This window comes from Pongo abelii, chromosome 4, assembly GCF_028885655.2.
Source record: "Pongo abelii isolate AG06213 chromosome 4, NHGRI_mPonAbe1-v2.0_pri, whole genome shotgun sequence".
Lineage (NCBI taxonomy): Eukaryota > Metazoa > Chordata > Mammalia > Primates > Hominidae > Pongo > Pongo abelii.
The window spans coordinates 138,267,771-138,286,096 of NC_071989.2; the positions used below are offsets into that span (position 1 = coordinate 138,267,771).

Genomic DNA, 18,326 nt, shown 5'->3' on the forward strand with positions numbered 1-18,326 from the left:
ATTTCACCTGTTTTTAAATGAGGCTTCTAGAAAAAAATTAAATTATATGTCTTGCATTTGTGGCTCACATTATAATTCTATTCAGCACTGACCTAAATTATCAACAAGTCATCCGCTTCCTCCTTTTTCCAATCTACTTTGGCCTCTGCTGCTTCTCAATATGCCATGTCTGTGTCAAAGACTTGTGTTAGCTACTCCTTCTTGAAAAGTATTATTTCAGATATCTTCAGGATTAGTTTCCTCACTTTTTTCTGTTTTCTGCTAAAATTATCAGAAAGAACTTTCCTGACGTATCAGTTTTAAGGGCCTCACCCAACACATAATACACTCACTATCCTTCTCTATTTTTTAAATAAACACTTACACCAACATATTACAGGTATTTATTTCTTCATATGTAAAAATACTTCATATACACACATGCATGTGTGTGTGTGTGTGTGTGTGTGTGTGTAATCTCCTCTTAGAATACAAGTCCCATGAAGTCAGGACTTTGTTTTGTCTACTTTTTTTCTCAGTGATAGTGTCTGCCTCACAGTACATACTAAATAAGTATCTGTTAAATAAATGAAAAGATGAAATGTAATAAAAATGAGATGATAGATACCATGAGAGAGACGTTTTAGCATAAGGGAAGGGATTAGAAAATGAGAACATTTCCCAAGTGTTTACAATGAACTAAACATCATGCTAAGCACTTCATATAGTATATTAATAAAGCCTCACAGAAATGAATTTACAGATGAGAAATCAAAAACTTAGAATTTTCACAACTTGCCCAAGATCACTTGCCTCATATGTAATATCACTTCAATGATTTCATTTTATCTGAATCTTTTCTAGTGACTTCCCTCATTCCCAGACTAAATTAGATGCTCTTATAAATATTCTCAGAGTACTCTGTATTTCTATTCATATCATTTATCACCATTGTAATTCATTTCATAGTGTGATGTTTAATGTGTCTTCTTCAATGCACTATAAGCTTCATGATGGGAAGCACTGAATAGTTTGTTGACATCTCCATGTCCAGAGCCTTCCACCTTGTCTAATGTTTAATCTCTAATATACACTTGTTGAATAAGTGAATGAAATCAACTTTCTCTCCAAATATTCCAAGCAGTTGATGAATGGGTTATTTATGCCCAATGAGAATTAATGATTTTGTAGATCAACAATATGAATGGCATCCATTACCATAAAGCCCAGTTGAATACTGCAGGGGAGAGGGTGCTGGTGTGTAGGTGGACTTATTTGTCCTTTACTGTTGACTATATGCAACAGGAAATCCTCTGGAAATGTGCTGTCCTACATGGTAACCCCTGGCCACATGGGGCTATTTAAATAAAAAGTAATTAAAATTAAATAAAATGAAAATTCATTTCTTCAATCACACTAGCCACCTTTCAATGCTCCATAATTTTATGTGGCTACTAACTGTCTTATCAGCACAAATAAAAAAATTTCCATTATAGCGAAAGTTCTATTGAATAGTACTATTCTAGAAATTTTAAAATGCCTTTGACGATTTAAAAATCAGAAGGGGCCTGTTTGACTAGCTTTGTATTCTAACTAAAATTTAACTTTGAGAGAGTCCATTAATCTGTATTCCCAAGTGTCTCTGGGCAAAACCTAGACATGGAAAAGGAGCTTCATTGTCCAGCAGATGAAACATTTAGTCAGACGTGCTCATGCACAGCCAGTGACCGGTGTGGAAAGAACCATTCCTCCAAAGGCTCCAGGCAGGCCTAGTGTTCCAGGGACGCTGCCAGCACCTCGCTGGATCGAGCCATTATGTCTAATGCCATTCAATACCATCCCTTTGCGTTTGATGTCTAAAACAGAAGACTGAAATTTGAAGAGAAGGAAGGACTTGGGATGCCAAATGCACCCCAGACTATAGCCTTATGCACAACCTTTAGAGAGAAATTTGTTAATGCTCCCTTCTTCAAAATATCATATACCTTCAGGTAATTTCTTCCTAACGTAACTAAGGCACAATGCTTTTGGCCAATACAGCTTAACTTTTTTTGAGATTCTGTTGCTGGACAATTTTCCTCTCTCATTGGAGAGGTAAAATTTTCCTGTCTTTGCCTTAGAAAATAAAACGGTTCATAGGCAAGAATAAAAATCATATCCTCCATTTTATTTTTTGATTAAGTTCACTTATTTTGTGGGGGTAAGAATTTCTTTCGTTTGGATCTTCAGGGTATTGGCCCTGTGAATGTGTGCCCATTTCTCCACTATTTGCCAGTCCCACTGAGCCAATCTTTTACCAAGACTGAAAATATACCATAGTGCTCATTTCTAGAACAGATATCATCAGGAGAGCCGAGGGGCAGACCATTAGGCAGCCCCACATTTTCCAACTCAACAGGTGGAGGACATGGGATTTTTACGTTCTTTGGGGATTGAACCCCCACTCACCAGCATCTCCCTTAGCCTTTCAGGATAAGTATTTCCAATCCCTCAGAGATTTTCGTACGAGAGACCCCAAACGACAGTGGTGCTTCTGTGAAGGACTGAGGAAAGCTGGTGGAGGATGCAGGTAGGAGGGAAGTTAGGCTGGGAGGAGAGGTGCTGGGATGGGACTTTTGGTTTCCTGACAAATGACCGACTAGAGAGAGAAGGCGCGGAGTGGCAGCGGTAAGAACAACGTGGAAAGGACGGAAAACGCGAAGAGTGGCGCCCTGGCGGACCTGGGGCGGGGCAGAGTGGTAAGGGTCACGCCAGGACGTACCCGGCAGTGGGCCGGGGGAGGAGAGCCCGAAGGCACAGCGACGAACTTGCTGGGGGCTCCCGGACCCGAGCTCCGCCGATGAGGTCAGCGGAGCCTAGGCGCCGGGAGGAGGCCCATAGAGCCCCCAGACACGAGTGTCGGGAGGCCAGCGGAGGGGCGGGACAGGACGGGAAATGGGACGAAGAGCAAGAGCTGGGGGAGGAGGGAAGAGGGGGCGTCAGCGCTGCAAGCCGGAGGCGGCCCGACAGGGATCGTTTCCTTCCGGAGAGGAGGCCGGCTCTGGACTGAGGCGCGGACGGGGGGCGTCCAAGGGTGGGTGACGGGGAAATACCGCGGCCCGCGCTTCTCTCCGGCTGGCAGCGGTGCCGCCTGCGGCTCCTCCTCCGGGCCAGCTCGGAGCCCGGCGGCGGGGGGAGCGGGAGGCGGGAGCGAGGGCGGGGGCTCGGGAAGGAGGGAGGAGGGAGGGCCCAGGCGCGCCAGTGACAGGGTGGCAGCCTAGGAGCGGACGCGTTGCCGCCGCCGCTGCTCCTCCTCCTCCTCCTGCAGCTCCTCTCGCTGCCGCTGCTGCCGCCACCGCCGCCGCCGGGAGAAGTTTCACTCCCGACCCTCGCTCGGAGCCCCAGCCCAGAGCTGAGGGGGAGCCCGGCAGGCAGCTGCAGCCCGCGGCAGTCGAGGCGTCGGCGGCGCTCAGACCTCCAGCCGGTGTCGGCGCCTAGGCTGCTGGCTGCGGCCGCGGCTAGGGGCGCAAAGGCGGAGGAGGGGCGGGTGTGAGCCGGAGGAACCGGTGTGAGCCGGAGGAACCGCGTGCCGCGCCGCGCCGCGACAGCCCAGCGAGCGTCCGCGCCCGGGACAGCCGCGATGGCTGTGCGCTCCCGCCGCCCGTGGATGAGCGTGGCATTAGGGCTGGTGCTGGGCTTCACCGCCGCGTCCTGGCTCATCGCCCCCAGGGTGGCGGAGCTGAGCGAGAGGAAGAGACGCGGCTCCAGCCTCTGCTCCTACTACGGTCGCTCTGCTGCTGGCCCCCGCGCCGGCGCTCAGCAGCCGCTCCCCCAGCCCCAGTCCCGACCACGGCAGGAGCAGTCGCCGCCCCCCGCGCGCCAGGATCTCCAGGGGCCACCGCTGCCCGAGGCAGCGCCCGGGATCACCAGTTTTCGAAGCAGCCCCTGGCAGCAGCCACCTCCGCTGCAGCAGCGGCGGCGAGGACGCGAGCCTGAGGGCGCGACGGGGCTTCCCGGTGCTCCAGCGGCCGAGGGGGAACCCGAAGAGGAGGACGGGGGCGCGGCTGGGCAGCGGAGAGACGGCCGGCCGGGGAGTAGCCACAACGGCAGCGGGGACGGGGGCGCTGCCGCCCCGAGCGCCCGACCCCGGGACTTCCTGTACGTGGGGGTGATGACCGCGCAGAAGTACCTGGGCAGCCGCGCGCTGGCCGTGCAGCGGACCTGGGCGCGTTTCATCCCGGGTCGCGTGGAGTTCTTTTCCAGCCAGCAGCCCCCCAACGCCGGCCAGCCCCCGCCACCCCTGCCTGTCATCGCGCTGCCGGGTGTGGACGACTCCTATCCTCCCCAGAAAAAGTCCTTCATGATGATCAAGTACATGCACGACCACTACCTGGACAAGTATGAGTGGTTCATGCGCGCCGACGACGATGTCTACATCAAAGGTGACCTCCCTGCGCCGGCTTTCCAGCCTGCCAGTCTCCCCGACTCCTTTCTCTGTAACCGGTCCTAGCCCCTGCCCAGCCCCTCCGCTGCTTCTCTGCCAGCACGTGCTTCGGGCTCCCACAGGCCCTGGCCCGTCCTCCCCACCCCTTGCATCCGCCCACAATTCATAGCCCGTTCCTCGTCTTCTGCAATCTGGACCCTCCTCACACCTGCCTGGCTTTATTCGCCTTCCTCACTTGCTGTTTTCGGTGCCGCCTCGCGCTTGTCCCTTAGTCTTTACCGTGTGGGAGAGGTTAGAAAAGGGACCTTAGAGCTAAACCAAAGGCCATTCCCACTCTGCCCTCCTCTGAAAGCCCCTGCTGATGGTAGTTTCCCCAATCGGTCCAGAGGGGCGTGGTCTTTGGTGCAGGAAGGGAAGACGGAGGATGCTGGCTACAACCAGTCTGGAGATCCAGTGTTCTGGCTTTGGATCTTGCTCTTTTGTTTAAACTGGATCTAGCGCACTTTTGGAACTGCTCAGATTGAGGAATCATCTTCGCTGTCCCGGACCCTTTCCTATGTGTTCCTTTCCCTTTGGCTCAACTCTCCACATACTGGGAGTCCTTCGCCCTCCCCACCGTGCCAGCGCGCTGCTCCTTCCAGCCACTACAGTTCAGCACCAAGCCGTCCCCCATCCCCCCGCCACACCTCAATAAAACCCTGAGAGGATGGGCATGTTGTAAGGAATTGGTGGTGGGGGAAAAGAGGAAAGCACCCGCTAATAAGCCAGACCCCTGGGAACAGCAGACTGTACTAGCACACACTAGTATTGGTTCCTTTCCAGTGCATTTTGGTGGCCGCGGTGATAAGCAGAGGCTGGAAGTCCTTCCCAGAACCACAGGCAGCCACAGCAAGAAAAAACTTTTTTTGTCAGTTTAAAAGAGGCGCGGTCTTTTTCCCGGAATGTGGGCAGCTCTGGACAGAGAATTTCTAAACTCAGCGGATCAAAGTTCTTTAGGTCAGAGAAGTGAATCTTTCCAGTCCAGCCAGTTGCTGATATGGGGAGGAACGCAAGGGAAGCAGCAGGGTTGTACCGAATGAGGTTTCTCTGTGCTTTCCACATTTCCTTGCTTCTCGGTCAAAGGGGGGCAGCCCTTCCTTATTTTATGCCTCTCTACTCATAGCCTCATTGCTTTCTCCTGATTCGGATAGTACTTTTCACATAATGCAAGAAAAACGAACAAAAAGCCAAACAATAAACCCAAACTGTTGCATTTTGGCACAAGGAATTAGTGTAATCATAATAACTAGAGATTTCTTGGCTTTGGATTGGAAGGAGGGAAGTCACTCTAGAGCAGGTTGGAATAGAAAATATTGATAATTGGATATAAAAATAAAGAATGGTCTCATTACATTTTTAACAGTGATATTTAGGATTGACTCAAAGAAGAAAGCTTCCTCTACTTTAAGTTCCTTGCCTTGGATGTCTCAAAATTACAAAGGTTTCCTGGCAGAAGTTTGCCACATTTTGCAGGGAATTTATAAAATGCATTAACAGCACCTACTTCTTTCATTTGTTTTAATACTTTGAAAGATTGTTCTTTAGAACATTAAAATAACATATTATTTCAATTTCTATTAAGAATGAAATGTGTTTTGAATGAAGAACACAATAATAGCTGAAACTCATTGAGATACACGGGGCAAGGCATGGGATCAAGATAATGACTGCAGATGCTGTGCTCATCAAAAATGGTAGTAAAGATGCTGATTGGGAATATGAAGAAGGTGACTCTCTACTTATTCCAATGTATCAGTTAGAATACCAAGTGCTTCTCAACTGTTTTAGCTGCAAAATTTCATTTTTAAACGTTTTTTCTGAATTTACAAACTGCAAGTGAAACCAATTACACTAATTTTTGACAAACTTTTTTTTTCTAAAAAGGTGCCTTCCCAAATTAAATTTCAAGACAGGTTTGATTTAAACATCCTCCAAAACTGTGTGGGTTGTATATGACTGAAGTTTAGTTAATGGCAAAACACTGAACTAAACCAATTATGAATAAAAAATAATTATTAGGTATTAAGAGTCAGCCAAAACAATGCTAAATACCAGTATTGAATATTATTTTATATTCCTGGGAACTTTTTGTTACTTCAAATGTACTAAGAAACCTGTCTTTACTTTCCTTGTCATTATTTCACCTTTTACAGAAAATTGATGATTGTCAGAGCTGTTAAGGTTTTTCAGTGACCTAGCCAGAAGCTGATACAATTTTAATATGTTTAAATTAATAACTATGAATTAGTCTTTCAAAAATAATAGAATATTGGAAGAGCCTTTTTCTTCTTTTCAGTTGTGTAAGACTGAGGATTTTAAGCACAATGTTGAAAGTTCTGTCCCTTACCTTGTACATAAGTGATTATGAAATAAGGAGACATAGTAATTGTTGCCTTTCTTTTTGTAGGTGATAAATTAGAAGAGTTTCTTAGATCACTAAACAGCAGTAAGCCTCTCTACCTGGGACAGACTGGCCTGGGGAATATTGAAGAGCTTGGAAAGTTGGGACTGGAGCCTGGGGAAAACTTCTGTATGGGAGGACCTGGCATGATCTTTAGCCGAGAAGTTCTCAGGAGGATGGTGCCACATATTGGTGAATGCCTTAGAGAAATGTACACGACTCATGAGGATGTGGAAGTAGGAAGATGCGTTCGCCGTTTTGGTGGGACTCAGTGTGTCTGGTCTTACGAGGTAAGCATTGAGCTGTGATGAAAATGTTCACATAGTACATGTACATGCCATTTTATAATCTAGGGCAGCGATTCTATTCATTCTCTCTGTATCTTTGTATTTACTTGAAAGTGATAGTAGCAGCCCTTAAGGAATACAAGAGTGGGAGATAACTTTCTCATTAGGTGTCAGGCCTGTCTGAGACTTTGTTATTAGCATGCCCCTTAACTTTAAGCAGTGGCCTATACTTATGGCCACATCTCTGGAAGATGCTTATATCCTCCCCTGCTTGATTTATTGGTGCTTATATACATGTGAATCTATTTCCCTTCTCTAACAAGAGGTTTAATTTTACTCTTCTCTTCAGCTGTAGCCTTTAGCATTTGGTACTGTGCCTTTTTATTTTATTTTATTTTATTTTTTTGGTTAGGTGTGTAATGGCATCTCTTTGTTTTTAAATGGTTAAAATCTGAAGTTTCTTTGTATATTTTCCAGTGGAAATTTAACATATTTTTAAAAGTATTAGAAAAGTAAATTAATAGTGTATCATTTATGGTAGATGTATTCACAAAATTCCAATCACTGTATTTCCTTAGGCATACAAAAGGAATGAGTTGTCTGGAAAAAAGCAGAAGTTTAAATGGTGGGCAGTAGCTGCTTAGTATTTTTGACAGGTTCCCTAAAATTTGTTTATGTCTATTCTTATGCTATTTTCTGAAGAGGAACCATTATTTAAATAATCTTAGCTATTTATTTATTGCCGTGATCATTTTTATGAAATACTTTGAGATTTTTTCTTCAGAAATTGATTTTGAAATGTAATAACATTTTATTTAAAATAGATTTCCCAAAAGATAATTTTAGTAAAAATCTATTTAACATTAAAATAATGTATTGTTTTTAGTATAGTTTGGTTTTCAAGTAGTTGGAATTTAGTATTATTTTAGCTATGGAGTGCACAGCTTTGTAAATTATATCTTAACTCCTTTGCTTATGTTTTCAAATTTTTCATGTCACTTAGTATAGAAGAAACATTTTATGAAAATATGTTCCCTGTGAAGTCACCAAATACACAGTTTCATTTGTTTTTCTTGTAAGTGTAGTCTCACTATAGTTAATTTTGCTTTCTCTTTCATACTTCGTGGTATTTATACTTTGGGGACATATTTTATACATTACAGAAAGTAAAATTTATTCGTCATTTGAAATAGGCATGAAAATTTGAAATGATTATGTTGCTGATTTCTTTTGCTAATAAAATGGTAATTTGTAAAAACTATCCTACAACTACCCTTTAGGATAAAAATTTATGTAAAAACATTACGGTTTAGAGACAGGTAATCTAGAATAAACTCAATAAAATATTTCTTCCTTTGTTATAAAACAAAGTAAAAGACAAAAATATTCAATACGGGGAACATATTCAGTTGATTTTGTTTACACACTGTTATTGTTTTGCAGATATTTACTTTGCATGGATAAGTAAAAAATATTTGTACAGATAAGTAAAAAAATCTCATCTGTAGTTAACAATATAGATGGGAAATTATTGTGTTTTATAGGATACTTTATTACCTTAACATAATATATAAAATTTTAACCAAGATAGTGTTTAAGTGTTCCTCTTTTCAAGTTCTCATTGATTCTGCTATGAAGGCCTAGTCTTCGCCTAGCATTCCATTCATTCATGTTCAAGACAGTAAGATATGCACAAAAATTGGGAGCTCAAAAATTGATTTAATATTTTATTTATAATATAGGCCTTTGTTCTGGTTAAAGTGAAGAGAAGTTATATTATAGATGTGCACCCTGTCTATTAGAATAAGTGCAATCTTAGATCCTTTTATTAACTGATGTAAGAGCAAACAAAAGAGATTCCAAGTCTTACAGGCTATAACCTGGTGAATATAACATTTTCCGTAACTTTTCTTAATACATTTGAATTTAGACTGACACTTGACCATCACTGACTTATGAATCTGTATAAAACTAAACTAATCGTCTCAATATGTTTTCCTAGCATTATAAAATATTTTCTAGATAAGTACTGTTGACTTTATGTTTTGCTAAGCCATTATATAGAATTTACTTTGTATTGGGATTTCAGTCATTAAAGGAGCTATTTAAACAGTATTTATTTAAGGGAGGCATTGATTTAATTCTAATATAAAATCTCAAAAGTCTTATATAGAGAAATGATGGTAAATTTTATTACCAAGAGATATGTGAAAAAGCATTGTTAGCAAAACTAGTAAAGATACATATACAAAGAAATTATATCTAAATTTTAATACTAGAATGTGTTCTATGTTTCATGAGACACCTAAGTACATAACTTGGGGCACAGCTAAACTGGGTATAACATTCACAGATCCCATACTTCACTTTCTAATTTGGATTTTATGTTAGTGGAAATGGTCTCCATATATGATACTGTTCATATTATATAGAAAGATTGGTCTATTCTACTCCAGGTTGACATTCTCAGTAAAGGTGAGATTTTACATCTGCTCGTTAAAAAAGCTATGAAATTGATCATTTTTTTTCCATAGTTCTTTTAAAAGCACTATCTGTGATAGAATTTTCGTAAATTTTTAAATTTCTTTTGTCTATACCTTTCACAAATTTTAGGATTTTTTTTTTTTTTTTTTTTTTTTTTTTTTTTTTTTTGGTTTATCCTCCTAACAAAAGTTCTTTCAGAGTTGAGAGTCCTGTTAAGGCACCATGTTCATGATTTTTGAGTTTGAATAGATGAAGTGTTCATGATAGAATGTCATCTTTTAAAAATGGTGAATGTGCTTACAGATCTTATAGAAAGAGAATTGAAATAATTATTAAATAAAATATATAATTGTATAGTTTCCTTGAATATAAGTTATATTTTTTTAAAATCCAGGATTGAAGCTTCTAGTATTCTTCTTAACTGCTAAACTGAAATTACTTTCTCTGTGTTTGTATATACTATTAAAAATATATTGTAAAAGACAAAGAGAGAGAAAGGTAGTAGCGGGATTTGAACTGGGGTTTGAGCCACCATCCTAAGACTTACTAGTTTAGTTGTCCTTTGCAAGTTACTTCTTTAAGTCTTGTGTAATTCAACTGAAAGTGGAGATTTTAAGAGTGTTTATCTCATACATTTCAGGAAAGATTAGGTGAAATGATCCATGTAAAGCCCTTAATGTAGTGTCTGTCACATAGTAAATTTTCAATAGATGTTAGTTTTTATTGTTCTAATGTTATAGATATCACGTACTATATTATACAACATGGATTCATATATTTCACTTAATAATCATTAGTAATGGATGGGTGATTCATTTATATCAAAAGGGTCAAAATAAAAAATAAATTCTCAGAGAGTTAAGCTTTTTTTGGCAAAGAATAAGAAACCAGTATGTTGCAGTATTTTAGAAATATGAGGGATTCAGTAATAGTAAAACTTACTATGGGCCGGGCACGGTGGCTCACGCTTGTAATCCCAGCACTTTGGGAGGCTGAGGCGGGCGGATCACTAGGTCAGGAGATCCAGACCATCCTGGCTAACATGGTGAAACCCCGCCTCTACTAAAAATACAAAAAATTATCCAGGCGTGGTGGTGGGCGCCTGTAGTCCCACCTACTTGGAAGGCTGAGGCAGGAGAATGGCGTGAACCCGGGAGGCGGAGCTTGCAGTGAGCCGAGATCGCGCCACTGCAGTCCGGGAGACAGCGAGACTCCGTCTCAAACAAACAACAAAAAACTTACTATAAAATATGGACACCTGTTTTAAAAATGCATTACAAATATTTGTTTCAGTCTTTGCACCTAATATGTGTAAGATACATATAACTGAATTTGAGGATGTTGTGTGGAAAATATTACTTAACAAGTTATTATTTAATATACATATATAAAGAATCCCAAACAGATCTACATAAGGAAAAAAATTACAGTATAGATTTCTAAATTAATTGCCAGAACAATGGCCCCCTTTTTTGAGTTTCTCTGGCATCTTCAGTAGGGAAGGAAGTGAATAGTATCTCATTCTCCAGTCAACTCATGAACACAGGGGCTTGTCTCTCAAGGCAGCGGGAACCTCCTCCTGGTGTACCTCAGGTCTTTGAGGTAATGATCTGCAGCTTCCGGCCTTTCTCACAATAAGGCCCAGGTGGTCTGGGGAAATATGTCTTGCTTGTTGGTCTTTTGCTCTTTTTCTCTGTCTTCTCTGCTCACTTTTTCTATTTCCTTCCGCTTGGTGATAGATAAAATAAATTTCAAATGTATTTTGATATGTACTGCTTTTCATCAGGTTCCTAGTAAATTAATGTGCTCATATAGGCCAATCCGGATATCTTAAAAGATCACTGGATGTGCACCCAGACCACAGTAGATCACAGTTAGGGCTCCAGCGTGGTCTGACCTGTTCAGAATAAAGAGGCCTTTGGTTGAGGGTGAGCCTTACACAGACTGGTTCTTTGTGTGCCTGTGATCATTGGAGAGTCTAAATTGAGATTCCCCCTTTCCCACTTGGGATTGAGGCATCTTGTTTTAAGGCCATATGGCAGATGTTAATAACCAACAGACTTCATGGGTTATACCTCAAACTTTATAAGCAAAGATTACTAACTGAATGAAGCATGCATTCTATTCTATTCACTCTGCAAGTGTTAGAATTTATTGGCCTCTCCTGTTGGCAAAGATCACACTTTTGGTTGAGCTCTATCTTGGCTACTGCTTTTCTAGAGCTGCAATCTGGCAGTTTGGGAGGCTGCATATGGCTCTTAAACATTGTTTGGCACATAGAGTATTTTAAGGTTTTTTGCTTTTGTTTTTGTTTTTTGACACCTTTAGCAGAGGCAGGCAATCTACAGTTCCCTTCATGTCCTCTTATTATTTGTAAGACTCTTTTTTTCACGTTTATTTTCCCTGCCTGGCTTACGCAGGCATAAAAATTTTGACCTTTTGAACTAGATAATGCACATATTGCAAGTTTCATGATAATATTCTGTAGAAAATGAAGTGATTTTCCAGTGAGACTGAGAGGTATATTTTAAATACTTTATGGAAGAGTTAATATGTTACAAATTTGGCCATTAAAATTGTATATCATATAACATAGTTACATTTTATTATAGATATGTTTTTAGTAAATAACAAAAATATTCTCACTGTTAAAAATTATTTATACATTCGTGTTCATTTTGTGTATTAGCAAAACCGAAAGTTTTGTTTTTTGATTTTGTTTTTAACAAGATCACTTATATTCAAATCATAAAATAATTTTAATTCAGATTATTGTTCTTCTCCCTTTGAGGGAGTTTTGCATTTCTTCTAAGAGTCAGTTTAAGAATAGTTTGTACTTATCATTTTAGTGTTTGCAGTAAAATAGAGCCAAAGAGGATATCTATTTCATTCAATTAAATGTTATTTCAAAGACAGCAGAGTTCTATGTTGGTAAAAATATGTATCTGTAGTTTTAAAAATTATTTCATAAGACTAACTAGATTTTCATTAGTCTCCTTAAAGTGATAATTTTACACTAGAATGTTTTATGTTCAATCTTAGTTCCTTAAAGTCTGTAAACACCCTAGGAAATTACATTATTTCACAAAAGGATATATTCTGGAAGTGTTTTCCTGAGCTTGTAAGTAATATCAGAAAGCTGTACCATATGAAACTGAACTATCAATAAGTTCTTAATAACATATTTTTAAGGTTAAAATATCTGTATTATTCTTACAGGGCTGCTGCACATCCTTCTTAGCTTCCTATTCCATATAAATTTCCCTTTTTTATTGACACGGAGTTTCACTCTTGTCGTCCAGGCTGGAGTGCAATGGTGCAATCTTGGCTCACTGCAACCTCCCCCTCCCAGGTTCAAGTGATTCTCCTGCCTCAACCTCCCGAGTAGCTGGGATTAAAGACATGCACCACCACACCCAGCTAACTTTATATTTTTTTTAGTAGAGATGGGGTTTCTCCATGTTGGTCAGGCTGGCCTCGAACTCCCGACCTCAGGTGATCTGCCTGCCTTGGCCTCCCAAAGTGCTGGGATTACAGGCATAAGCCACCGCACCCGGCCAAATTTCCCTCTTTTCTAATGTTGATTTTACTCAATCATGAACATGTTTATGCCCCCAAAGTATATTCATATATATGAAAAAGTATAAAACAGGGATTTTGATTTAAAATTCAGTCTTTCAAAATCTTTTCTTGGTCTGATTCCGTCACAATTTAGTTTTTAACTTTACTAAAAGCAGTAAGCTTCTCACACCTACTCTTCCCACTCCCATACCACTTGTCAGATGAAATCATCATGCATTGATTTTGTAAAACTTCTTTTCTTCCACACTGTTTTCTTCATTATACAAAATAAAATTGCATTCTGAGTTGATGGAGAAGCATGATATGGTAAGTGTTGTAGGCTTAGGTAGTTCATTTTTATCACTAACTGATGTCTTATCACCTAAATTGTGACAATTTATGCTTTCCAAGAAGATGATTTACTACAGTTATGAAAAATGTTAAGTTTGGAAGATGCCTACAGGCAATTCGAAATAAGCTCTGTGATAACAAAAATACTCATTAATTTAAAAACTTTGAATATTCTTTCTCTTTAATTGATCACAAACATTCTAATTTCCTGAAATAATTCCAGGTCAGTTTCCTACTTTCCATTTCTTTGTCTTGGTCTCCAAAAAGCTATGTTTTGGGAAACATTCACTTTAGTCTCTTTTCTATTTAGTGAATTATGCTGAAATTACAGAGAAATATATTCTACTATATAACTATATTGCATTTAATTTTTATTATAGCATGTTATTTTTGCACCAGGTATAGCTGTTAATCAGGCATTTCAGTTAAAAAATTCATTGAAATTAGAAACAAAATCAGCTTACTGAGTTACATGAGTCATTATCTGATATTATTGAACCACAAAAAAGCCTAAGTAAACTGAAAAATTGAGGAGTTGCAGTTCTTCACAATTCTAATGTTCTCTTAAATACTGTCCTAACCATTAAACAACATTCTACTTGAGGCTTAACTACATATAAATCAGTTTGAGTCATGCTATGTGTTTAAAGATACTCTATCTTAGAAAGTGTATAACAAGTTTCTAAATTAACTGAATCAAAATAATGTGTTTTAAAAAATAAGCAGGCACAATTTTGGAAGTAACAGATGAACGAAATGCATTTATTAATTTTTTGAGATTTAAAAAGTTTTACTCAATCTTTGTAATTTTGAAAGCTATGCTAATCATTCTTCACAGTCAGTGGTATCTGAACATGTCATCATCTCTTTCAGTTTCATTATTTTTTATTGCAAAGCTATTTGTTTATTCGTAGAGTTTCTGTGTCTCAAAAAGTGGTGGTTTAAAGAAATTAATATGTGTAATATTAATATAGATACTTTATAGTAAAATAAAATTAAAATGTGAAGAAATAAGAGAGAAGTATGCAGAAAATATGATAAAACCATAAAAATACATGTTGGGTTCCTGTTTTCCTGGCATGAAAGAGAACTCTAACTTCTTTTGATACTGAGACCTGAGAAATCTCCCCCAGAGAAAAGAAGGAAGTTGTGAGGGATGTAGCAGATCACAACCTTAGCACCACTTCTATAAATAGAGTAGCATGGTTTAATTTGGATGTTCCTTAATAATTCCCTCAATAGAAGCCAGGGCTACAACTCAAAAGGGCAATTCTACAAAAGAAATTCAACTTAGAGATAATGCAGTTATGGTCATAGTGTACTATTATTTAGTTCCTTGCTTGATTTTGTTTTAAAATTTAGAATACTCTTCAAAGAGCCCTTCAAGGCTGTTATGTCTCACTCAAATGTTTTATATGAGGTTGTCCAACAGGAAGTTTGAGATACGCATATTCTCTGGTGAGAACCCAGAGTGTGGCTATTGTATTGTTGATTAACGGCAGATCTATAGTTAAGCTTTGCTAATCAAGAGGAGAGTAGATATTAAATATACCAACCACAAATGGAGGAAACCAACCAGGTAAGGACAGGATGGGCCCCCAAACCGAGGAGCACAGAAGAGGTTCAGAGAATTCTAAACAGCGTGGCTTAGAAATGTGGTCACCTAGCTACTGAGATGATTATTTAAAAGGTCTGCTTTTATAATAATAATTTAATTTTAAGGTAAAACTTTCATGTAAAAATTAAAATATGGAAAAATCAGCATTTTTATTAAAACAGTGTATTTTAATTATCTGATATCCTATTGTACAGAAATAAATGTTATCTGAAGTAAGGATATTTAAAATATGTGAGTATCTTATAAAATATGAAAACATATGGTGTTAAAATAAATTGAAAATGTTCTGCCTTAGAATTCAGTCATTTCACATCTTATGTAGCTAAATGATTTTATTTGCTCAAATGTATTTATTGAGCAGTTTTTATCAGCAGTAAACAACACACATGCCTTCCTTGTCTTCATGGAGTGCATAAGAAGGAGGAGTCAGGCTTCCTACTGATCTCTTGGTTTCAAATCTAATATAGAGTTGGGTTTCTAATCTCTGACATCCTTCTAAATTGTTTTTTTTTTCACTATAGGTCATAAAATATCTCTAGTTGGGTCCAATTTTGGTACCTCTCTCAGAACTAGGACCAAATTATTCTTATTTGAGTTTTCTTAAGTAAGCCTCTTCTTTTATTTATATAACTATCCCTTGAAGAAGAGAAAAATAAAGACATTTTTTAGTAATTTTCTTGTATATTAATATATTTTATGCCTGTTGAATCACACCAATAACTAGGATTTTGTATTTTAGGTTTAGCACTAGATTACCTGGCTTCTTACTCTAGTTTTGCCATTCACTAGCTGTGTGGCCTTACACAAGTTATTTAACCTCTCTGTGCCTTAGTTTCCTCATCTGTCTACAATGGGTCAGCCCTCATATCTGAGGTGCATTGTTTCTAAGACCCCCATGGATACTAAAATCTATGGATGCTAAAGTTCCTTATATAAAATGGTGTAGAACAATAGGTCTTCCATATCTTTGGATGTGGATGTTATTACAACAGAGAGCCTGTTGTAATAACAGTGCTTACTCCCTAGAGCTGTTATGAAGATTAAACGAGTCAATGCAAATAGCAGCATTCAGAGTAATGTCTCACGGTGTTAAGCATTCTGCAACTACTAGCTATTTTTGCAGAAGCAGAAAGGCATGAAATAGTGCCAACTTCACAGAGCTGTTGTGAGGCATAAAAAGGTCAGTGTATTAGAAGCCCTTAGAATAATGCTTGCCACACAATAAACTCTGCATAAAGGTTAACTATTATTACTATTTTCCAGCTTTTAATGTTTATATTATTTGTTCCCCTCATGGGAGTGGGATAATGTTGATTGGATAGGTTTTCATTGCTATTTCTTTTTGTATGGTGGGCTTTGCTGTAATAGGGAAGGTGTTCATTCAGAGTGGTTCCTGACAGCGCAATAGAACTTTCAATGGACTTTGAAAAAATTCTGATGCTGGACCCCACCCTTCATCCATTATGTCAAAATCTCTTACAGGTGAGGCCTGCAGCATAGATAGTGTTTAAAGCTTCTCAGGTGACCCTAATTTGGCTTCAGGGTTTCGACCACTGTGTAAATTTGTTTTATCAATTTTCCATATTCAAATATCAAGTCTATTTTAAAACTATTTGTTAAAAGTTAGTTTTGCTTTGTTTTCCTTTTGGGGAATCACAGGAGAGTATTGAACACTTCTGCATTTCCATTCTTGTCTGGCCTGTTACTCATCTGTTCCAAATAACTAATCATTGGACTTTAAGACGATGGCTACAAAGCCATCACTGACAACTCCATGTTTTCTCACGATCTGATTTTCATGGTTCATATATTAATTATCCTTTTCTTAAAAAATATCCAAGGTGGATTTTAAAACATTCTCATAAAGATATGTTTTTACTGTACAAGGCTTAAGGTTTATAGTTGTGTTTATTTATTACATCTCAGTAATACATAATAAGAGAGTTCTTATGAGTGGAATGTCTACATTGGCTTGATTGCTTTAACATTGACTTAAATAATTTGATCTCTAATGGAAAAAGGTATCAGAACTACATGTGGGATTAAATAATAACTTTTTAGATTTTTTAAAAGCTTAAATGGGTAATTTTGATTCTATGCCATCACTCTCAACAAATAGTTTTGAGCCCACTCCTATAGGTGACTGCTATGATGGAGGAAAGTACAGGATACACAGGAGTTTAAGGGAAGAAATGCCTGAGGAGAGCAGGAAAATGCTTCCTCCAAACTGGAAGTAACACATAGGGGCAATGCCAGGTGAGTGGGGATGCATGGGCAGGCAAAGGTGGAAGAATAGCACACTAGATAATGTGTTTGGCTCCAGCATATGTACAGGCAGGAGATGTGAGGCCCAAAAGCTGTAGTTAGAACCCAGTTATGAAAGGCTTTTTATGTAATGCTCAAAGGTTTAGATCACACATTGTAGATCAGTGATTCTCTTTTTTTAAAAAAAAAATTAATTTATTCTGCTAATATATTTTTTAGAAGGTAGAATCATGATTCTTGCAAAAATATACACATTGAAGGTCTTATTTATTTCATCAATTAATAAAGAAACAGTGTTACCAACTGTTCAGAGAAGAACCCAAAGACAGTTACACATATCAGTATTAGAGAATGCTGGGGTAAATGTGCAAATAGATGCAAAGGTAGGAAAACTGTTAATATCTATAAGGTGTTGTCAACTAATCAGTTGCACTCAGTGGACATAGTTGGTGTATTAGTCTTTTCTCACACTGCTGATAGAGAGATACCTGAGACTGGGTAAATTATAAAGAAAAAGAGGTTTAATGGACTCACAGTTCCACGTGGCTGGAGAGGCCTCACAATCATGGCGGAAGGCGAAAGGCACATCTTACATAGCAGCAGGCAAGAGAGAGAATGAGAACCAAGTGAAAGGGGTTTCCCCATATAAAACCATCAGATCTTGTGAGACTTATTCACTACCATGAGAAGAGTATGGGGGAAACTGCCCCCATGATTCAGTTATCTCCCACGGGTCCCTCCCACAACACATGGGAATTATAGGAGCTACAATTCAATATGAGATTTGGGTGGGGACACAGCCAAACCATATCAGTTGGCATTCTGTCAATGACAATGATTTGTATAACTATAATAAAACATTTTTATTCTTATTATATATTAACAAGTTATAGTTGTGTATGTATATATAAGGTAAAA

The 18,326-nt window shown here is 39.1% G+C and overlaps 1 protein-coding gene across 2 annotated transcripts in view; it reads left to right on the forward strand.

Moving 5' to 3' along the window:
* Positions 1-3,207: 3,207 nt before the first annotated feature.
* Positions 3,208-18,326, forward strand: part of CHSY3 (chondroitin sulfate synthase 3) — a 293,136-nt gene continuing 278,017 nt past the window's right edge. The window contains exons 1-2 of one of the 2 annotated variants that reach the window (XM_054555083.2): positions 3,208-4,400; positions 6,849-7,132. In XM_054555083.2, the coding sequence (XP_054411058.2) occupies positions 3,599-4,400; positions 6,849-7,132 (1,086 nt within the window). In that variant the 5' untranslated portion in view covers positions 3,208-3,598. 2 annotated transcript variants of the gene reach the window in all.